The sequence below is a fragment of the Medicago sativa genome, chromosome 7, assembly GCF_051527215.1.
Source record: "Medicago sativa cultivar Bolivia chromosome 7, Bolivia_mono, whole genome shotgun sequence".
NCBI lineage: Eukaryota > Viridiplantae > Streptophyta > Magnoliopsida > Fabales > Fabaceae > Medicago > Medicago sativa.
In genome coordinates this window covers 100,095,730-100,111,857 of record NC_140755.1, presented here as the reverse complement: position 1 = coordinate 100,111,857, position 16,128 = coordinate 100,095,730, and the positions used below count along the sequence as shown (strand labels likewise).

The 16,128-nt window shown below is 34.9% G+C and overlaps 3 protein-coding genes across 3 annotated transcripts; 1 reads left to right on the top strand and 2 right to left on the bottom strand.

Moving 5' to 3' along the window:
* Nucleotides 1-2,380: 2,380 nt before the first annotated feature.
* Nucleotides 2,381-7,654, bottom strand: LOC146911192 (Sec23/Sec24 protein transport family protein). The gene is made up of 6 exons (XM_085722553.1): nucleotides 7,494-7,654; nucleotides 6,702-7,336; nucleotides 4,536-6,356; nucleotides 3,081-3,197; nucleotides 2,921-2,992; nucleotides 2,381-2,837 (listed from the first exon to the last, which is right to left on the bottom strand). The coding sequence occupies exons 2-6, from the start codon at nucleotides 7,137-7,139 to the stop codon at nucleotides 2,700-2,702; spliced, it is 2,586 nt and encodes an 861-aa protein (XP_085578679.1). The 5' UTR covers nucleotides 7,140-7,336; nucleotides 7,494-7,654; the 3' UTR covers nucleotides 2,381-2,699.
* A 1,889-nt stretch (nucleotides 7,655-9,543) lies between these two features.
* On the top strand, nucleotides 9,544-13,387 carry LOC146911191 (NEFA-interacting nuclear protein). The gene is made up of 7 exons (XM_085722437.1): nucleotides 9,544-9,749; nucleotides 9,839-9,913; nucleotides 10,006-10,063; nucleotides 10,717-10,772; nucleotides 11,216-11,278; nucleotides 11,486-11,554; nucleotides 13,043-13,387. Exons 1-7 carry the CDS (start codon nucleotides 9,693-9,695, stop codon nucleotides 13,301-13,303), a joined length of 639 nt encoding a protein of 212 aa, XP_085578563.1. The 5' UTR covers nucleotides 9,544-9,692; the 3' UTR covers nucleotides 13,304-13,387.
* A 41-nt stretch (nucleotides 13,388-13,428) lies between these two features.
* On the bottom strand, nucleotides 13,429-15,773 carry LOC146911190 (HXXXD-type acyl-transferase family protein). Its single transcript, XM_085722436.1, has 2 exons — nucleotides 15,211-15,773; nucleotides 13,429-14,487 (listed from the first exon to the last, which is right to left on the bottom strand). The coding sequence occupies exons 1-2, from the start codon at nucleotides 15,616-15,618 to the stop codon at nucleotides 13,609-13,611; spliced, it is 1,287 nt and encodes a 428-aa protein (XP_085578562.1). The 5' UTR covers nucleotides 15,619-15,773; the 3' UTR covers nucleotides 13,429-13,608.
* Nucleotides 15,774-16,128: the final 355 nt, after the last annotated feature.

The following is a 16,128-nucleotide window of genomic DNA, read 5'->3' as shown; positions in this document are numbered from 1 at the left end:
ACTGAACTAAATTCACGATACAAAATTGAAATGTCTCAAATCCCTAATTTCACAGCATGGATAAAGAGAGCTAAAAAGCATAATAAATTAAAGGCTAAAATATGGTTTTAGTCCCTGCAAATATGCCTCGTTTTGGTTTTAGTCCCTGTGAAAAAAATTAGTTTTTGCTCCCTGCAAAAATTTTTGTTTTTTAAAATAGTCCCTGGAGGGACTATTTTCAAAATCAAAATATTTTGCAGGGGCCTTTTTAAAAAACAAAATATTTTGCAGGGACCAAAAACTGCAAAATAGGTTCAGCCATCATGTGTCACGTATGCAAATCATCACAAAAGTATGGTCAGGGACTATTTTCAAAAACAAAATATTTTGCAGGGACCAAAAACTAATTTTTTTTTACAGGGACTAAAACCAAAACGAGACATATTTGCAGGGACTAAAACCGTATTTTAACCTAAATTAAATGACAATGGTGTGTATATTAGATGGACGTTAAGTCAAGTTAACATTGATTAACTATTAACAAACAATCATTCAAAGTTATGTTATTTGAACAACAATTTCAATTATAACCAATAGGACAACCATTGATTTACAAAGAAAATGAGATGTTGACATAAAGAGAGAAAGTAAAAACATAATATGAATATGAGAAGTAAAGTTGTCAAAAAATTATTGTACAAATATCATTCAATAAAATGACTTAATTAATATGATTTAGATTTGTGATTAGGATTACAATTTTTTATTATAGAGATATATTTGGAAAAAATTCAAATAGTTCAATGCCCTATAAACTGATTAAACAACAAAAAAATAATTGCTGATGTGTTACTGAGCGCTCTTCAATCGTGATAATGTTATTCCAAAATAAATATTCTGACAAGTATTAATTTATTTGTTTATTTATATCCCCGTCTAAGCTTGTCAACAAAGGATTCTCACCATTCTATCGAGATCGGAAACTATGATAATATAACTAAAATTTGAGTAAATAGACAATTTCCCCCCGAAATTGTAAGGTTTGTCAAATACCCCCTGTAGTTAACGAAACATCAATTACCCCCCTGAAATTGCATAACGTTAATCAATTTACCCCCTCCGTCAATTTTTCTGTTAACTGTTTACGGTTATGATCAATTACCCCCCTGAAATTTTACACTTATGTGCAAAATGCACCCTGAACTTGAAAAATTTAAAAAAATTGAAAAAATTCTTGAAAAATATTCAAAAAAAAATTAAAAAATTCTGGAAAAATGAAAAATCAATAAAAAAAATTGAAAAAAAATATAAAAAAATTCTGGAAAATTGAAAAATTAATAAAAATGAAAAAAATCTGGAAAAATTAATAAAAATAAAATAATCTAATAAAATGAAAAATAATGAAAAATTTCTGAAAAAAAATAAATTTTCAAAATTTCTAAAAAAATTGAAATTCTGGAAAAATGAAATTTTCGAAATTTTAAATTTTAATGAAATTCTGGAAATTCTCGAAAATAAAAATGAAATTCTGGAAAAAAGAAAATTTAATGAAAATTTTTTGAAATTTTCATTAGTATTTCTCAAAAAATTTCCGGGAATTTTTGTGTATTTATAAACCGAGAATAAGGGAAAAAATATGTGTATTTATAAACCGAGCTTAGGTTTTTTATGTATTTTTCAAAATTTCAAAATTTTCATTAGTATTTTTTCCGGAAATTTTTGTGTATTTATAAACCGGGAACTTTTTGTGTATTTATAAACCGAGAATAAGGGAAAAAATACACTGAAAAAACCTAAGCTCGACATATATACTAATCAAAATTTCGGAATTTCGACATATATACTAATCAGAATATTTTTTATTTTCCAGAATTTTTTCATTTTATTAGATTATTTTATTTTTTTAATCATTTTTTATTTTTATTAATTTTTTCAGAATTTTTTTAAATTTTTCCAGAATTTTTTAATTTTTTCAGATTTTTTTATTTTTATTAATTTTTCCAGATTTTTTTAATTTTTCAAGTTCAGGGGGCATTTTGCACATAAGTGTAAAATTTCAGGGGGGTAATTGATCATAACCGTAAACAGTTAACAGAAAATTTGACGGAGGGGGTAAATTGATTAACGTTATGCAATTTCAGGGGGGTAATTGATGTTTCGTTAACTACAGGGGGATATTTGACAAACCTTGCAATTTCGGGGGGAAATTGCCTATTTACTCCTAAAATTTTGATTCCCGTATTGAAAACTAGTATGCAAAAGAACTAAATAAAAACTATTTTACACATCTATAAAAAGAAATCGTTTATAAACCAAGTCATTTTCTATACAGGTTCCACTTTCCATGAGACAATGACTAAAGAGGTAAGGGAAGAATGGGTATCAACAAGTGCTAGAAATATAAATAGAGAGAAATCCTTTATTGCTCTATGATAACACATCAACTTCTGCCGATGAACATCCTCAAAAAAGAAAAAACAAAAAAAGAAAAAACAAAAGAAAAACATTTTTTCAAGTGCAACTTGCACCTTTATGAACGGTTTTCAAAAGTGAACAAAATGAATGGGAGAGGCTCCGAATCTGAGTTTTTTTGACATATGCGACATTTCACTGTATGTGTCTATTCCACAAAACATGCAAACAAACTTGGCTTCACCAAGACCTTTTAAGGTTTTATAAATTAAACCACCAAATCACCTAATGCAGAAGACTACCGGTCATCAACTCGGTTGAGGTGGTACGACCTTCAAACTTCGCATCCATTCACAGAAACTTGGATCGTCGAAGTGAACAAAACTGCTTTTCAACTTTGTTCTCTGTTCTGATGTTAACGTCCTAAGTTGTGGGAACCTTGCCTCCTGCACAAAAATAAGTAATTTATTTAGAACAAACACATTTGGAGTCTCACATCAAAGGATAATAAAGTGCTAGTGTTGTTTACCTGCTCATAAGGAGGATCCTTGTGAGCTGGTATGAGACGTGGGACAAAATATCGAGCCTGCGAGCTACCCTCCTGTTTTAAAATGTAAATTCAGAGTTGTATATAAGTTTATTTTACAAGAAGATGACACCAGGAATGAATAATGAAGGTGAAAACTGACCTTGAATGCAAGGATACGAGGAGCTGGAAAACGGAACTCGGTCAGCTCTTCAGCCAATGTCCTGCATGCAGCCAAAGCAGAAGCACTTTTTCCTTCATCGGCTACAAGTTCAGCACCCTAGAAAATCCATCCATAACATATAAGGAAATTGCATGTATATTGGGAGAAAACAAACAGAACAAAAATATGGAAAATTCTAAATAGAGAAAGAAACTAAAAATATGGCCAACAAAAATGTTCCAAGAGCCACCACACAAGCTGAAGAAATACAATATAATATTTTGTGAACACAGTTTCAATCAATATCCTGGTTTTAATTATAATTTTACAACATAGTTTCCCACATGGCTGCAATGGCACTGCAGTATTTGGCCTTTTGCATTGCAGTATATTGTCATCAATTTGATGCCACATAGGCAGAAGAAACTTTGACATGCTAGCAGATGTATATACAAAAGTTTATAGGAGGAAACTTAATTACAGCTACTTAAAGTACTATTTGTGTTTAATTCTCAAATCAAAGCACACACTCGCAAGTGCAACCCGAAAGCAACAATTTGTTGCCGTGGTCAGTGTGAAAACAAACACACTACACGTTTGACGTTTGTTATGACTGAAACTGGGAAGAGCGAAATCAAAGTCCAAATATGTAATTTAGGCAATCATTAGAACTATAGATCTGTAGACTTTAAATACAAGGTATGTTTCAACAACTGCCTTATTCAAGCATCCGATAAAGAAGAAAAATTACAGACCCAACTCATGCCCCTTGAGCAAAAAAAATCACTCCATCAGAACAAGTTTTTTTTTTTGTTGCTAAGCCATCAGAACCAGTTATTTATGGCAATCAGCACATTTTATTATATGCAAAAGAGCAAAGGGCGGCAATATTCAAACAAAACAACAAATTTATAGGATAAAATGCACTATATCAAAAACATTACAAAAGCCACGTTGATTCAGACAATCATCCAAAATAAAATGCAACAATTTTGTTGGCAAGGCCATCTGCCACCAGCTGCAGTTGCTGCTGGAACGGCAGCTGCTGGCCTGGTGACAAAAAAGGCTGGGTTGTATTTCCATTGGAAAAAACAAAAGAAGAAATGAAGATGAAAAATGAGGAAACAAGGAAGAAAGCACCTATGCACCACTCAATACTGCACATTATTAACAACTGTGACCAGACTAACTACTGTTCCTACATTTCATAACGCAATGACATATCAATTCCATTACCATGAAAACTAACCTTTTTTCTATCACAGGTTACACAACAGGAAGTAAATTTTAAAAACAACATGAACAATTGCTGGCAGGAGAGCAAATGTAGTATAATTGATTTAGGTTAGTGCCCAAAAATACCCTCTAAACCATAAAAGGACAATGACTGCAAATAATTTATCCATATCTCCAACTAAGAAAATGTCATAATAGAACAGATACAAGTAGACATACCAGCCAAATGAAGACATCAGTTCCATGGTCAAGTACAACAGCAGTATCCGACTGCATGGCAAGATCATAAGCCGGTAGCTCCTCAAAAGTTCCCCCCTCCCTGTGCATTAGACAACGAGGAGCCACCATTCTGAGAGATAGATCAAAAGATGCATTTAGAAATAGGTTCCTCAGCACGGACCTCTCATCTTCATGGCCAATAATGCATCCCAATAGTGGCCCTCTCCTGAGATGGAAAAGGAGCTCCGGTAAGAGAGAAAGCTCCTTTGGGAAGCAATGAAGTTTTGATTTGGGTAATTGGGAGCCAAATTTTAGACCAATATCCTTGATTCTTTCATCTATTGTTACCCGCATATCAACAGCCACTGAATGGTTCTTGGCTCGTAACAGAGTTCTCTTTGCAATGAGCACAGCAGCCACTTCATCCTGAACACTTTCAAGATATCCCGAAACACTATCTACTGTAGGCAATCTAACAGTAACGACCCTTGAGACATCAGCCTGGTACACATTTGAATACTGAATTGCAAACTGGAAAAAGACAAAATCACTTTTGATGTCTCCTTTGGTTTCCATAGAGAGAGCGAAGCTCTGTGTCTCTTCAACACTTAGCATTTGAATATAAAGAGCGGCGTCGTTTTTAAATGTTTCATGGGTGTCTACATGAGACTCTTCCCCCGGACCCACAACTTGAGTGATGAGAATATCGTCTGATGTGCGCAGTTCTAACAATCCGTGGGAGCCTGCCGATCTGGCAGACGCCCTTTGTAAATTAACGCCAAAGGCTTCTCCAAAATCATCATGAAGAACCAAAACTCCACCTGATGCTTTTGCAAGAGGATTTAAGATAGGAACTCTTACAGGGCATGTTCCAGCACATAATATATCAACCAATATATTGTGTCGATGAGCCTCGCGACCTAAATTCTCCATCCATTTCAATGCTGTCTTTTCCATATACGGATAATTAGGGTGGTTAAAAGAATGAGGAACAGATCCAGGCCCATAAGTGTTCGGTCCACCGGCACAGACAATAATTCTACTATTGCCCCCTGACCTTTTGACAACCCCTCGAGACAGATCAGCAGATGGGCCCTGAATTATAGCAAGAGCAACCTCAACAGCAGTTCCTAGGCACCGATCTCTGGAAGCTTCTGGTACGTTCAACTTATACGGCGTCAATGATGAAAATATGGAATGCGCTACAGCCAGTGAAGCATGCATTGGTGACAAATATATACCGGTACCATAAAGCAAAGCCTTCAAAGAATCTTCACTTGGTGACTTGTCCCCAGGAAGCACATCAGCAGATGCAACTGATTCTTCTAAAAAGTCGTACACCGACACGGTACGGCCATATAGTATAATTCCTAATCTTGTTGTTGGAGGGAGAGAATCAACAAATGCATGCAAAGAGCTCTGAAGATGCTGTAAGTGAGGTTCATCTAGACATTCATCTATTACAAGAACTACTGGTGCAGACATTCTGGAATCTGAAACTGGAACAAAACCAGGTCGCTTGGTCCCAGTTTGAACAAAGTCAACCATTGGTGAAGATAGTTCTGGAAATCTGTGAAGATCTTCTTTGCTATGTGCAATGTACTCACCATCACTTGCATTCAGTTTTCGACATATAACACATTGCCACTGGCCTGATCCAAGCAATATGTTGCAATATATATTTGCATATGCCCCACAGCTTTGACAGCGATGGGGATCGCGCTGTATTACCTGGGGGCCAGTTGAGACCTCCCTACCAGGAGAGACCAATGCCCCAAAACCCAAACTGGGTACATTTGCTTGTTTCTTCTGCTTCAATACCTACTTATCATATGAAAAGAATAAGTTTATACATTAAAAAAAAAAAAGGATTTCATAAAAAAATATAATTTGGCCCTGTTTGCTTAAACAGCTTATCAAGCGCTTATCATATACATACTTATGTATAAGCTATTTCTACAACAAAAGATAAAACAAAGTCAAATTGTTTTCATAAAAACTATAAACTCCTCCGGCGAGGTTCTTGTGATAACAGTTTCCATGTGCTCTCCCAAACAGTTTCACGAGTATTTATGACAGTAGATAAACTCGTCAAATAAGTCAATTCAAACAGGCTGTTTATCAAATAGTAAGTAATTCAATGTAAGATAATTAAGCAGGATTCACCTTATGAGCTGAGAAAAGTACAAAGGATGACTCTCCATTTGGAATATGATCCTCTAAGCCACCAGAAACTTGTGACTGTAAGTCAAAGGATCCATTTGAGTAACGTGGTGGCGACGAGGCTGGCAAAGAAGAGGTTGAGGAACGAGCCGGCGGCTGAGGCGAAGCTGGTGAAGTTCGAAAAGGAATGGCAGCTGGACGGACAGGAGATGTAAATACAGGAGGTCCAGGAGGGGTACTCAAGTGAGGAACTGGACTGCCATTGGCAGATGAAGTTTGATCTTTCTGTAATTGTAATATTGGTGGAGGAAATCTAGGTGGTGGTGCTAAAATACGAGTTGAAGGAGGAGGAGGAGGGGGATGAATTGGAATTGGAGTCTGTTTTTGTTCTGGGTTTGAAGGGATGAACCCAACATTAGGTTGTGTTGGGTTATTAGCCATTGAAAGGGTTGAGGTAACGCAATAAAACAATTACAAGAAATGAAACCCAGAATGAAATATGTAAAAAAGTTACAAAATTTACAGCATTGGCGATTAAGAAGAATCAAGATTGTCAAGAAAATATATTTATTTATTTAAAGATTGTAGCTTGAGTTGAGTCCACAGAATTTGCAGAGACCCCGGTGGAATTGGAATTCCTGAAACAAAATCAGAGATCCAATGGGTAGATATTATTAATAAAGCAGCTATAAATTGATTAAAAGATTGCTAGGGTTTTGGAAATTGAGATCAAGAATTGAATGAATAATTGTAACAAGTGATGGAAAAGAAAAGAATTGGGATTAACGTACATACCTGAGAGAGAAACGAGAAGATGAATGGGGAAGGAAGAGGGATCTCGGGGAAGATGATGAAAAATACAAACTACTATGTTGTGTTCTTCTGTCCCGTTACTCAAAAATTCTCCAATTGAGAAGAGAAAAGAAAAACACACGCGCGGTGAAACAAAACAAAACCTCTTCAACTCAGATCAACCTTGGTTTTTTTTCGTTCTGTATGTGTCGCACTTCTATATTTCCTAGCTGGCGTGTTACTGCACACGACAGCTGCCACGTCACTTTATCAATACTACTAATCTTCCAATGGGAACCACGGAAACACGTGTGTAACTGCCAACTAATAACGAGCCAAAATTATACTCTTGTTATAGAGTAAATCAAGATTTACATAATATAAATACTTTAATAAGGAAATTCTTAACATGTTAACAGTAAGCACATCTGGTGTAGTGGTATCATAGTACCCTCCCACGGTACTGACCAGGGTTCGATTCCCCTGGATGCGCACATCCCTGGATGCGCACATTTTGTTTTAATTTTCTTTTTACTACTGCTCAAACATATAGTGAGACAATTTAGTCCTCTTTTTGAAACAGCCAGTTTAGTTCCTTGATATATATATATCTTTTAAATCTGGTGAAGTTGACCATTATTCTTCAATTTCATGGTAGAGTGTCATTTTATGGATGTATTGCTTGATTTCTACAATTTCAAATGCGCACATTTTGTTTTAATTTTCTTTTTACTACTGCTCAAACATATAGTGAGACAATTTAGTCCTCTTTTTGAAACAGCCAGTTTAGTTCCTTGATATATATATCTTTCAAATCTGGTGAAGTTGACCATTATTCTTCAATTTCATGGTAGAGTGTCATTTTATGGATGTATTGCTTGATTTCTACAATTTCAAATACGAAAATGTTTGACCTGCGTTCAAACCAGCTCAATGGAACTAACTATGTTAACATGGTGGATTTTATGCTCTACGGGTTTCAAAAAAATTAGAGAAGATGAACTAATTTGTCGTAAAAAATTTATCTGTTGCAAAATAATTTCCCAACATGATTGATTGTCTTCGAGTCAACATACGTGACCGCTTTTTTCTAATTAATTAAATTGAAACATGAAAAGTCTCAAACATTCAATCAGGTGTAACATTTGAAATAACAATTTTTTTATATATAAATGATGAAGTTCACTCAAACTCACACCCACTAAAGGGTTTTGGGTTCGAACCGGTGAAGACGTTCAATTTAACATTTTCGACATTATCAGTTGAGCTAGATTTAACGCAACATATTTCACCTTTAAAATGAATGAGATAACAAGTCTAACGCACAATATTCCACTCTTAAAATGAATGAGTTGACAACTTTTACACAACATATTCTACCCTTAAAATGAATAAGTGGAAATTCGAAGTTTGAATTTCGACCTCCTGCATAGATTCCAAGAGTCGTACTACACATAGCGAAAAAATCATCCCAAGAAATTCACGATGTTGATGTGTTGTTTTAATAAACGATGACAATCCTGTAAATACCTAGTGGAAATCATGGCGGGCCAATGTATTTAGCAACCAATAAAAACAATCTGTGACACATTCGCTAAACAATTCTTCGCTTTATTTATCATTTCCAATATTCCAATGCATTGTTGCGATGAATTGAACTACAATTTAATTGAATGTGATGGAGAAAAGAATTTAATTAATATTGCACAATGTCAAGGAAGTTTTTAGAATTACGTCAAAGTTGATGACTAGATTCTTGACAATTTTCTCACAACCAATTTAGTTACATTAAAAAATAAAGGTTTAAATATGACATTAGTCCCTGCACTTTCATCAGTTTTTGGTATTGGTCCCTGCAATTTTTTTTGTTTGGTTTTGGTCCTTACACTTTGTAAAAAATTTGTCATTGATTCCTCTCTAAAGCTGCTGTTAAAAAAAAAAAGGAAACTAACGGAGTGCCACGTGACACGTTAAAAGACAAAATTTTAAAATAAAAAAATCAAATAAAACAATTGGTTTTTTTTTTTTTAGTTTTATTCTTATTTAATTAATTAATAATTGGACAGCTCAAGTTGAGGGAACAGGTAAAGAAGCGGTTTTGCAGTATCACATAAAAATCCTCCTTCCTTTCCCCTCGTTTTCCATTCCATCTTCTCTTCTGAAATTGAATTTTCGTTCGGTAGCAGTTGTAGTTCCGTAGCCATGGATGAAGAATCAGGTCGTCCCATCAGAATGATGAACTTCGTCTCCGAAGAGCAAGTAAGTTAACAAACTCTTTTCAATCTCAAATCCTTGAATTTTGCATAAATTAGGGTTTCGTCACCAAATTTTTCATTGTTTTGGAACAGTTGGAAGAATCTAAAAGAACAAGGGGAGAACGTGTTGAAGATGGCACTGCCCACAGAGACAGACCTCTCTTCGAGGTTCGCTTTCTCATTTCCCGCTAACCAAAATTTATAAGATCATGAGAAAAAATAATTATTACTTACTCATTAACCTTGCATTTGCATTGCAGATTCTGAAGGAGAATAAGGACAAGAAGGATGCTGAATTCAATGAAAGATTCAAACATAGTAAGTATTCAATTCAACCACCATTTATGATTTACCAGGATAGTTTGTTTCTCAAAATAACTCAATGTGATAATAACGTATACCACTGTTGTCAACAAACTACTATTGTTTAGTAATACCAGTGTTGTGCAATTGCGGCTACAGTGGTGTTGTTGCATAGCAAAATTAGCTTAAACTAGTGTTTGGATTGGCTTATTTGACTTTATCTACTGGCATAAGTTTTGTGAGACTGTTTGGGAGAACTTATGAAAACTGCTTATGACAATTTTCATTAGCTTTTTTCAACTTATTTTCATAAGTTCTCCAATATAGCTTATATAAAAACAACTTACAGCATATACAAAAACAATTTAACATTATTTTATCTTTTGCTATGAGAATAGCTTATGATAAACACTTGTGCTATAAGCTGCAAATAAGCTGTTTATCCAAACAGACCCTTATTATCTGCAGTCTGCCATTGACAACATTGATGCCAACTCTCAACTGTTAATCCTCTCCTGATTACTTATTGTAGCTTTTGAGATGGGCATAGTTTAAGCTAATTGTTTTAATCATGTTCAGATTTTACCCACTTACTTTTTTCTCTTCTCTACATGGTCTCCTTTTGCTGTAATCTTGCTTGAATTTTGACTGGTCGATAATTATCACAGGACCTCCCAAAGCTTTAGATGAGGATGAGACTGAGTTTCTTGATAATTATGAATCAGTAAGTTTCTGGTTTTATTTTTACAGCATTTTCATGGCTTGAACCTGAAACTGAAAGTATGAATTATGGAATTTGATATGATTAAATATATCCTTTACTTCTGCAGTTGTACAGACAGATATTGTATATTTCTCAAAAACAATTTGATTAACTTTAACAATATGAGAACAAAATAAATGCTTGAAGAAATTGTTGATGCAAAGTTTATGAATGTGTTTGTTCTTCTTTGCTGAAAGTATGAATTATGGAATTTGATATGATTAGATATATCCTTTACTTCTGCAGCTGTACAGACAGATATTGTATATTTCTCAGAAACAATTTGATCAACTTTAACAATATGAGAACAAAATAAATGCTTGAAGAAATTGTTGATGCAAAGTTTATGAATGTGTTTGTTCTTCTTTCTAACATAATCCTTTTGTGTTTTATCCACCTTTTAGACAAAAAGGGAATATGAACGAAAATTGGCAGATGAGGAAGCCCAACAACTACGTAGCTTTCAAGTTAAGTCATAACAAGTACTCTATGATAACAACTTTTATCTTACACACACACGCGCACACACACACACACACACACAAATTCCTCACTTGTACCTTTTCTCTCGGAATAGTTATGAATTTGCTATTTCTTAGGCGAGCTTATCATCACGTGTCCATTATTTGGTCATTGATGTTTGTTTCTGTATTGCTTTTGTATGTTGATCTTAGGCGGCAATAGCAATGCAGTCCAACACTGTGCATGAACTTAAGGAAAAAGCCCCTGTACTTGCAGTCCAGGTTGGTCAGCGAATTTTCTTTCTTTTGCTAACATTTTTTATGTTGAATGTGCTGTATTAGTGATTACAATTCCATACAATAGTTGCCTCTGTTTTCCTTATTCCTTCAATAACATTTTTACATAATCAGCCAATATTGAAGACTATCATGTGCAGAATAAGATCTTTGAAAACTAGTCTACCTGGAAGGGTTTGACCACCATGATCAATTGACATTCATACCAACACGTTTCTGTTCTAGTATACTGTCCATGTAGTTTTATTTTCTGAAAATTCTTAGTTTATGAGTGGTTTTTTGTTCTTGTGTTTTTAAAACTCCCAAATTAAGGCTCTCCTTTTTACTAGTAGGTTACTAGATTAGAACCCCCTCTCCTATCTAGACTGCACAGCATCATTTAGTACGTTTGCTGTGTTTATTCATCTGTGACTTGAAAAGAAGACATAATTTGCAATGATCCTGTGGCTGATGCATTTACAGTAGAGTGTCGACATTTACTATGCTTTCAAGAAATTCTCTAAATACTAAGTAGTATAAATGTTACTGATAAAAAATAAAAAGGGATTAACTGATCCAAAGAATACTAGTATATAAAAGTCCATCACTAATGATTATAAGAGCTACAAAAACAAATGCCTCCCAGGCTCCCACCCGTTAGTCTTGAAAGGCCCCATTAATACAAAAGCCTTCCACCTTGTCCTCGCTTAGTCACTTCAAGATTGCTGGTGTAAGTAAACTCTGTTTTATTACATTTTTTTTTGGATCATAGTATTTCTAAATATGGGATATTATTTTATTTGAATACACATTAGTTCCAAAGAATATAAACTTCCAAGTAGTAAACTATGTTATATTATGCAACATCCAATAAAGCCGATGACTATTTGGTTGGCTATTTTTACTGGGGCCTCCCTTCTCAACCATATTTTTCCTGCTACAAAACTCAAATCTGCGACCGTGCTTAAGAGAAATGAATCTAGTTTACACTCCGACCAATCTTATGTTGGTTGAAAATCGATATATTTTTATTTTACAAACTCATTTAAATAAGTATTGCCCCAATATAAAATCTTTGGATCTGTTCTTGGGCTTGATTGAAGTATTGAAGCATGAGGTCGAAGATGAAGTTCAGAGAGAATCCTAGAAGATTTGATTAACAGATAAAACTAACTTGTACAATAGAGAATAGCTCTAGTTATTTATACTTTATAGGGCAGTGAGCTAGCTTTTATTTATTTTTTTATTTCTTTATAATCAGCGGTGAGCTAACTTAATTCAGTTCAGTTAGTTACATTAGTACATCTAAATATAAACTGAAATGAATCTAATTACATTTAGACTTTAACTATTTTATTTTTCTAATAGGGCTGACTGCTGCAGACATTTCTAAGCCATTGCAGCAGTGAGTTCAGTTTTGAATCAAAAATATTAAATGTGTATTGCAGCTGTTACTATTTTTCTGTTTGTCATTCAATCTGTTTTCTCTGGCAGGAAGAAAAACCTGCTACTGGAAAGAAGAATCCAGCCTCTCGCCCATTAAGCATGATTATAAAAGTCAAGCCTCAAGCTAAAAAAGCCAAGTTGGATGAAGGAAATACCGAAGAAGTTTCAAAAGCAGGAATAACTTCTGTGAATGATAAGAGTAAGCCTTTAGAACCAGTACAGCCATTGAATGGCATAGCTGATAAGGCAAGTGAAGTTGCCCAAACCGGCCTTGTTTCATATAGTGACGAAAGTGATGATGACTTGTAGTTTGCTATCTGTATGATGAGAAGTTATGTGATTGTGAATACTCGTATGCCCATTATAGTCAACTAATTTTATCGTTGAAGGTTACTCCTCCGTGCATAAATATGATTTCTAATGACACCATGATCGGCTGCATATATAGAATATATATTTCATTTGAAAAGAGAATATTACAAAATAAAGACAACAGAAACTACATTTTAGTTTCTTGACGGACACAACTTTTTTTTATCTTTGAACCATAATAACATCTTGTTCTTAAGCATAAAAAAGCCAGACTTTTGGAATATGGCATGGTGACGCTCTTATTATAATAGTGGCTTATTTATAAGACCATGAATTTGATCAATGAAGGGAAGGCGATGTGCCTCCTCCACACACCATGTAACCAAACAAATCCCTCTGTTTGGGAGAGGCAGCGAGCGCACAATGCCAGCTGGCACAATGACAGAGCCTTGAATGGGGACCACGTGAACTGGTGGACCCCACTGATAGTCCACGTTGTCAAATCCCAACCTCCCCCACTCAGACATAAACAGTGTGGCGTAATTTGGTGTAGGTGCAAACGGGTCCTCAAACTCATCACCAACTTTTATATGTTCACCCTTCAAGTACTTAACGAACTCTGAAGGTAACTTGGCCTTCGCTTCTTGGATCAGCTTCACCACCTTAATGATATTTGGTGCTATTCTAAATGACTCGCATGAGGCCGTAGTTGTCACCGGGAAGAAACAGTTTCCGTAGAAACCATTGGGTAGAGGAGGGTCTATGAGGTGTCGACAATTTGCAAAGAACACGAGCTTCACTTGGGTATTGGGATCAAAATTAATGGCTCTTGTTCTGCTGCTCCAAAACAATGCAGCAACAATTTCAAAGGTAGAACAACTTCTTCCAGCTACTTGTTGAAACTCCCTCTTCAGCCGGTTGATTTGTTCCGCGGGTATGTCTATGTTAGAATGCTCTAGCTTGTAGCATGGCAATTGAGGTGGATCTGTACGAGATAGTTTTGGCAATGCAGGTGCTTGAGAGGGAAAGAAGTTCCTGTGCCACACTGGTTCGATGGTGGGTTTGTCAAGTCCTCTAGCTAGCTCCCCAACCGCATTTAGAAATTGTGCAGCACCAAGATCACATATGCTATGGCTGAATACCAGGCCTATCACAAAACCGCCACATCCAAATTGTGTCACCTGAAACAAGAATTCTCTCATGACCAAACATGAGTAAACGATCCTCAAGGTACATTTTTTAAAGGATCAACTTACATAATAATAATAATAATAATAATAATAATAATAATAATAACAACAACAACAATAACCACAACAACAATAATAATAATAATCGTCTGTAAAGCCTAGTCCAACGAGCAATCGTTAGATTGTTAGACTAAACATTTTTCGTGGTTACCTGGGTTCGAAATTGGGATCTCCTGTTTGTGTGTGTGGGTCTTTAGGTGGTGTTTGCCACTCCAACAAAAAAAATAAAAATCAAAACTATGCAATTGGCCTCACCAGATATACATTCACATTTCACATAATAAATAATAATCGTGGTGCTTACATTAATTAAGCATGAACAAACCATTATTAAGTTTTAATGTTTAAAGTATTTTGATTCTCTGAAGTACAACGGTTTATGCTTTGAGTTCCTCCAATTTGTTTATTTTATCATTGATCTCAATATTTTTGGAATGACGACTTTTTAAGTGTTTGTTATCAATTTCTTTTTTTGAAACGGCAAAATATTATTAATCTGCAAGCCCATGCAAGAAGCACTAATAAGCTTGGGTGGGTTTGTTATCAATTTCTATTTATTTAGTATTGGCATAGCTTATGGAAATAGATGTGACTATTGTCATTGTATGATAGAAAAAACTGAACAAGCCTAGCATGAAGTTTGTAAGTTGATACCTGCATTTGCACAAGGGGGTCGATGTGTTCGATCTCGTGAACATTATCTGGAAAAAGACTACCATATTGAATAGACTCCATGTCATCAAAGAAATTGACAGAGTCAAGTGTGCAATTAGTTGATGCCTCAACATACCACACACCATCACCCGAGCATTCGATTTGGAGACACTGCGGATTAGACTCTTTGAGTCGTCCTGCAAGAGGGTAGTAGGGAACGAGTGCTAAGGACAATGCTTCTCTTATGACCCTTGCTGCTTTAGGACCATGTCTAAACACATGCAAAGTTCTAACATAGCATTTTAGAACAGGTAGTTTGTCGATTACTGACATGTCTAACGTGACTAATGGGGTCTTCTTGGCTGGTTTAACTAAGTCTCGTTTTGTTCTAATCACTGATATTTCCATGATAATGTATATAGACTAGAATTAAAGAGTTGATTGGTAAGAATGTGTAATTTGTTTGATATCCTGATCCATCGTGGATAGGCATTGTTTATAGATGATTAAACTGCATATTTTATGTTTTGAGCTTCTTGGCCTTCAAGTCTAATTATGTTTGGTGCGAACGTAAAACCTGAACTATTCCCCCCCAATTAGAGGAATATTTTAACTTGTTAAACATTTGGAGTCATACTTGTCTTCCCTTATCAGCATATATATTTTTGCTTTGGCGTCAATGGAAAAAAGTTTTGAGCAAAAATTTATTTGATTGCATAAGAAGTTTGATTTGGGTATTTCAAAAGAAAGTGAAGATGGAGAGGAATTTTTTTTTTTTAATAAATTGGAAAAAAATAATCACACATGTAGGTTTCTAGGTGAGGCTTCAATTAAATCCATCGAACCATTGTAAACAATAATTGAGAGCGATTTCTTCAAAAAAAAAAATGAGAGCGATTAAATCCATCAACTATATAG

Bases quoted from the DNA above. Each gene is read 5' to 3' on its own strand.
- LOC146911192 (XM_085722553.1), bottom strand. From the start codon at position 7,139: ATGGCTAATAACCCAACACAACCTAATGTTGGGTTCATCCCTTCAAAC. The intron at 6,357-6,701 runs GTGAATCCTGCT...TATGATAAGTAG, and splicing joins TACTTTTCTCAGCTCATAAG to GTATTGAAGCAGAAGAAACA. The intron at 2,838-2,920 runs GTAAACAACACT...ATTTTTGTGCAG, and splicing joins AGGATCCTCCTTATGAGCAG to GAGGCAAGGTTCCCACAACT.
- LOC146911191 (XM_085722437.1), top strand. From the start codon at position 9,693: ATGGATGAAGAATCAGGTCGTCCCATCAGAATGATGAACTTCGTCTCC. The intron at 10,064-10,716 runs GTAAGTATTCAA...TAATTATCACAG, and splicing joins CAATGAAAGATTCAAACATA to GACCTCCCAAAGCTTTAGAT. The intron at 11,555-13,042 runs GTTGGTCAGCGA...TTTCTCTGGCAG, and splicing joins CCCCTGTACTTGCAGTCCAG to GAAGAAAAACCTGCTACTGG.
- LOC146911190 (XM_085722436.1), bottom strand. From the start codon at position 15,618: ATGGAAATATCAGTGATTAGAACAAAACGAGACTTAGTTAAACCAGCC. The intron at 14,488-15,210 runs GTATCAACTTAC...TTCTTGTTTCAG, and splicing joins ACCCCCTTGTGCAAATGCAG to GTGACACAATTTGGATGTGG.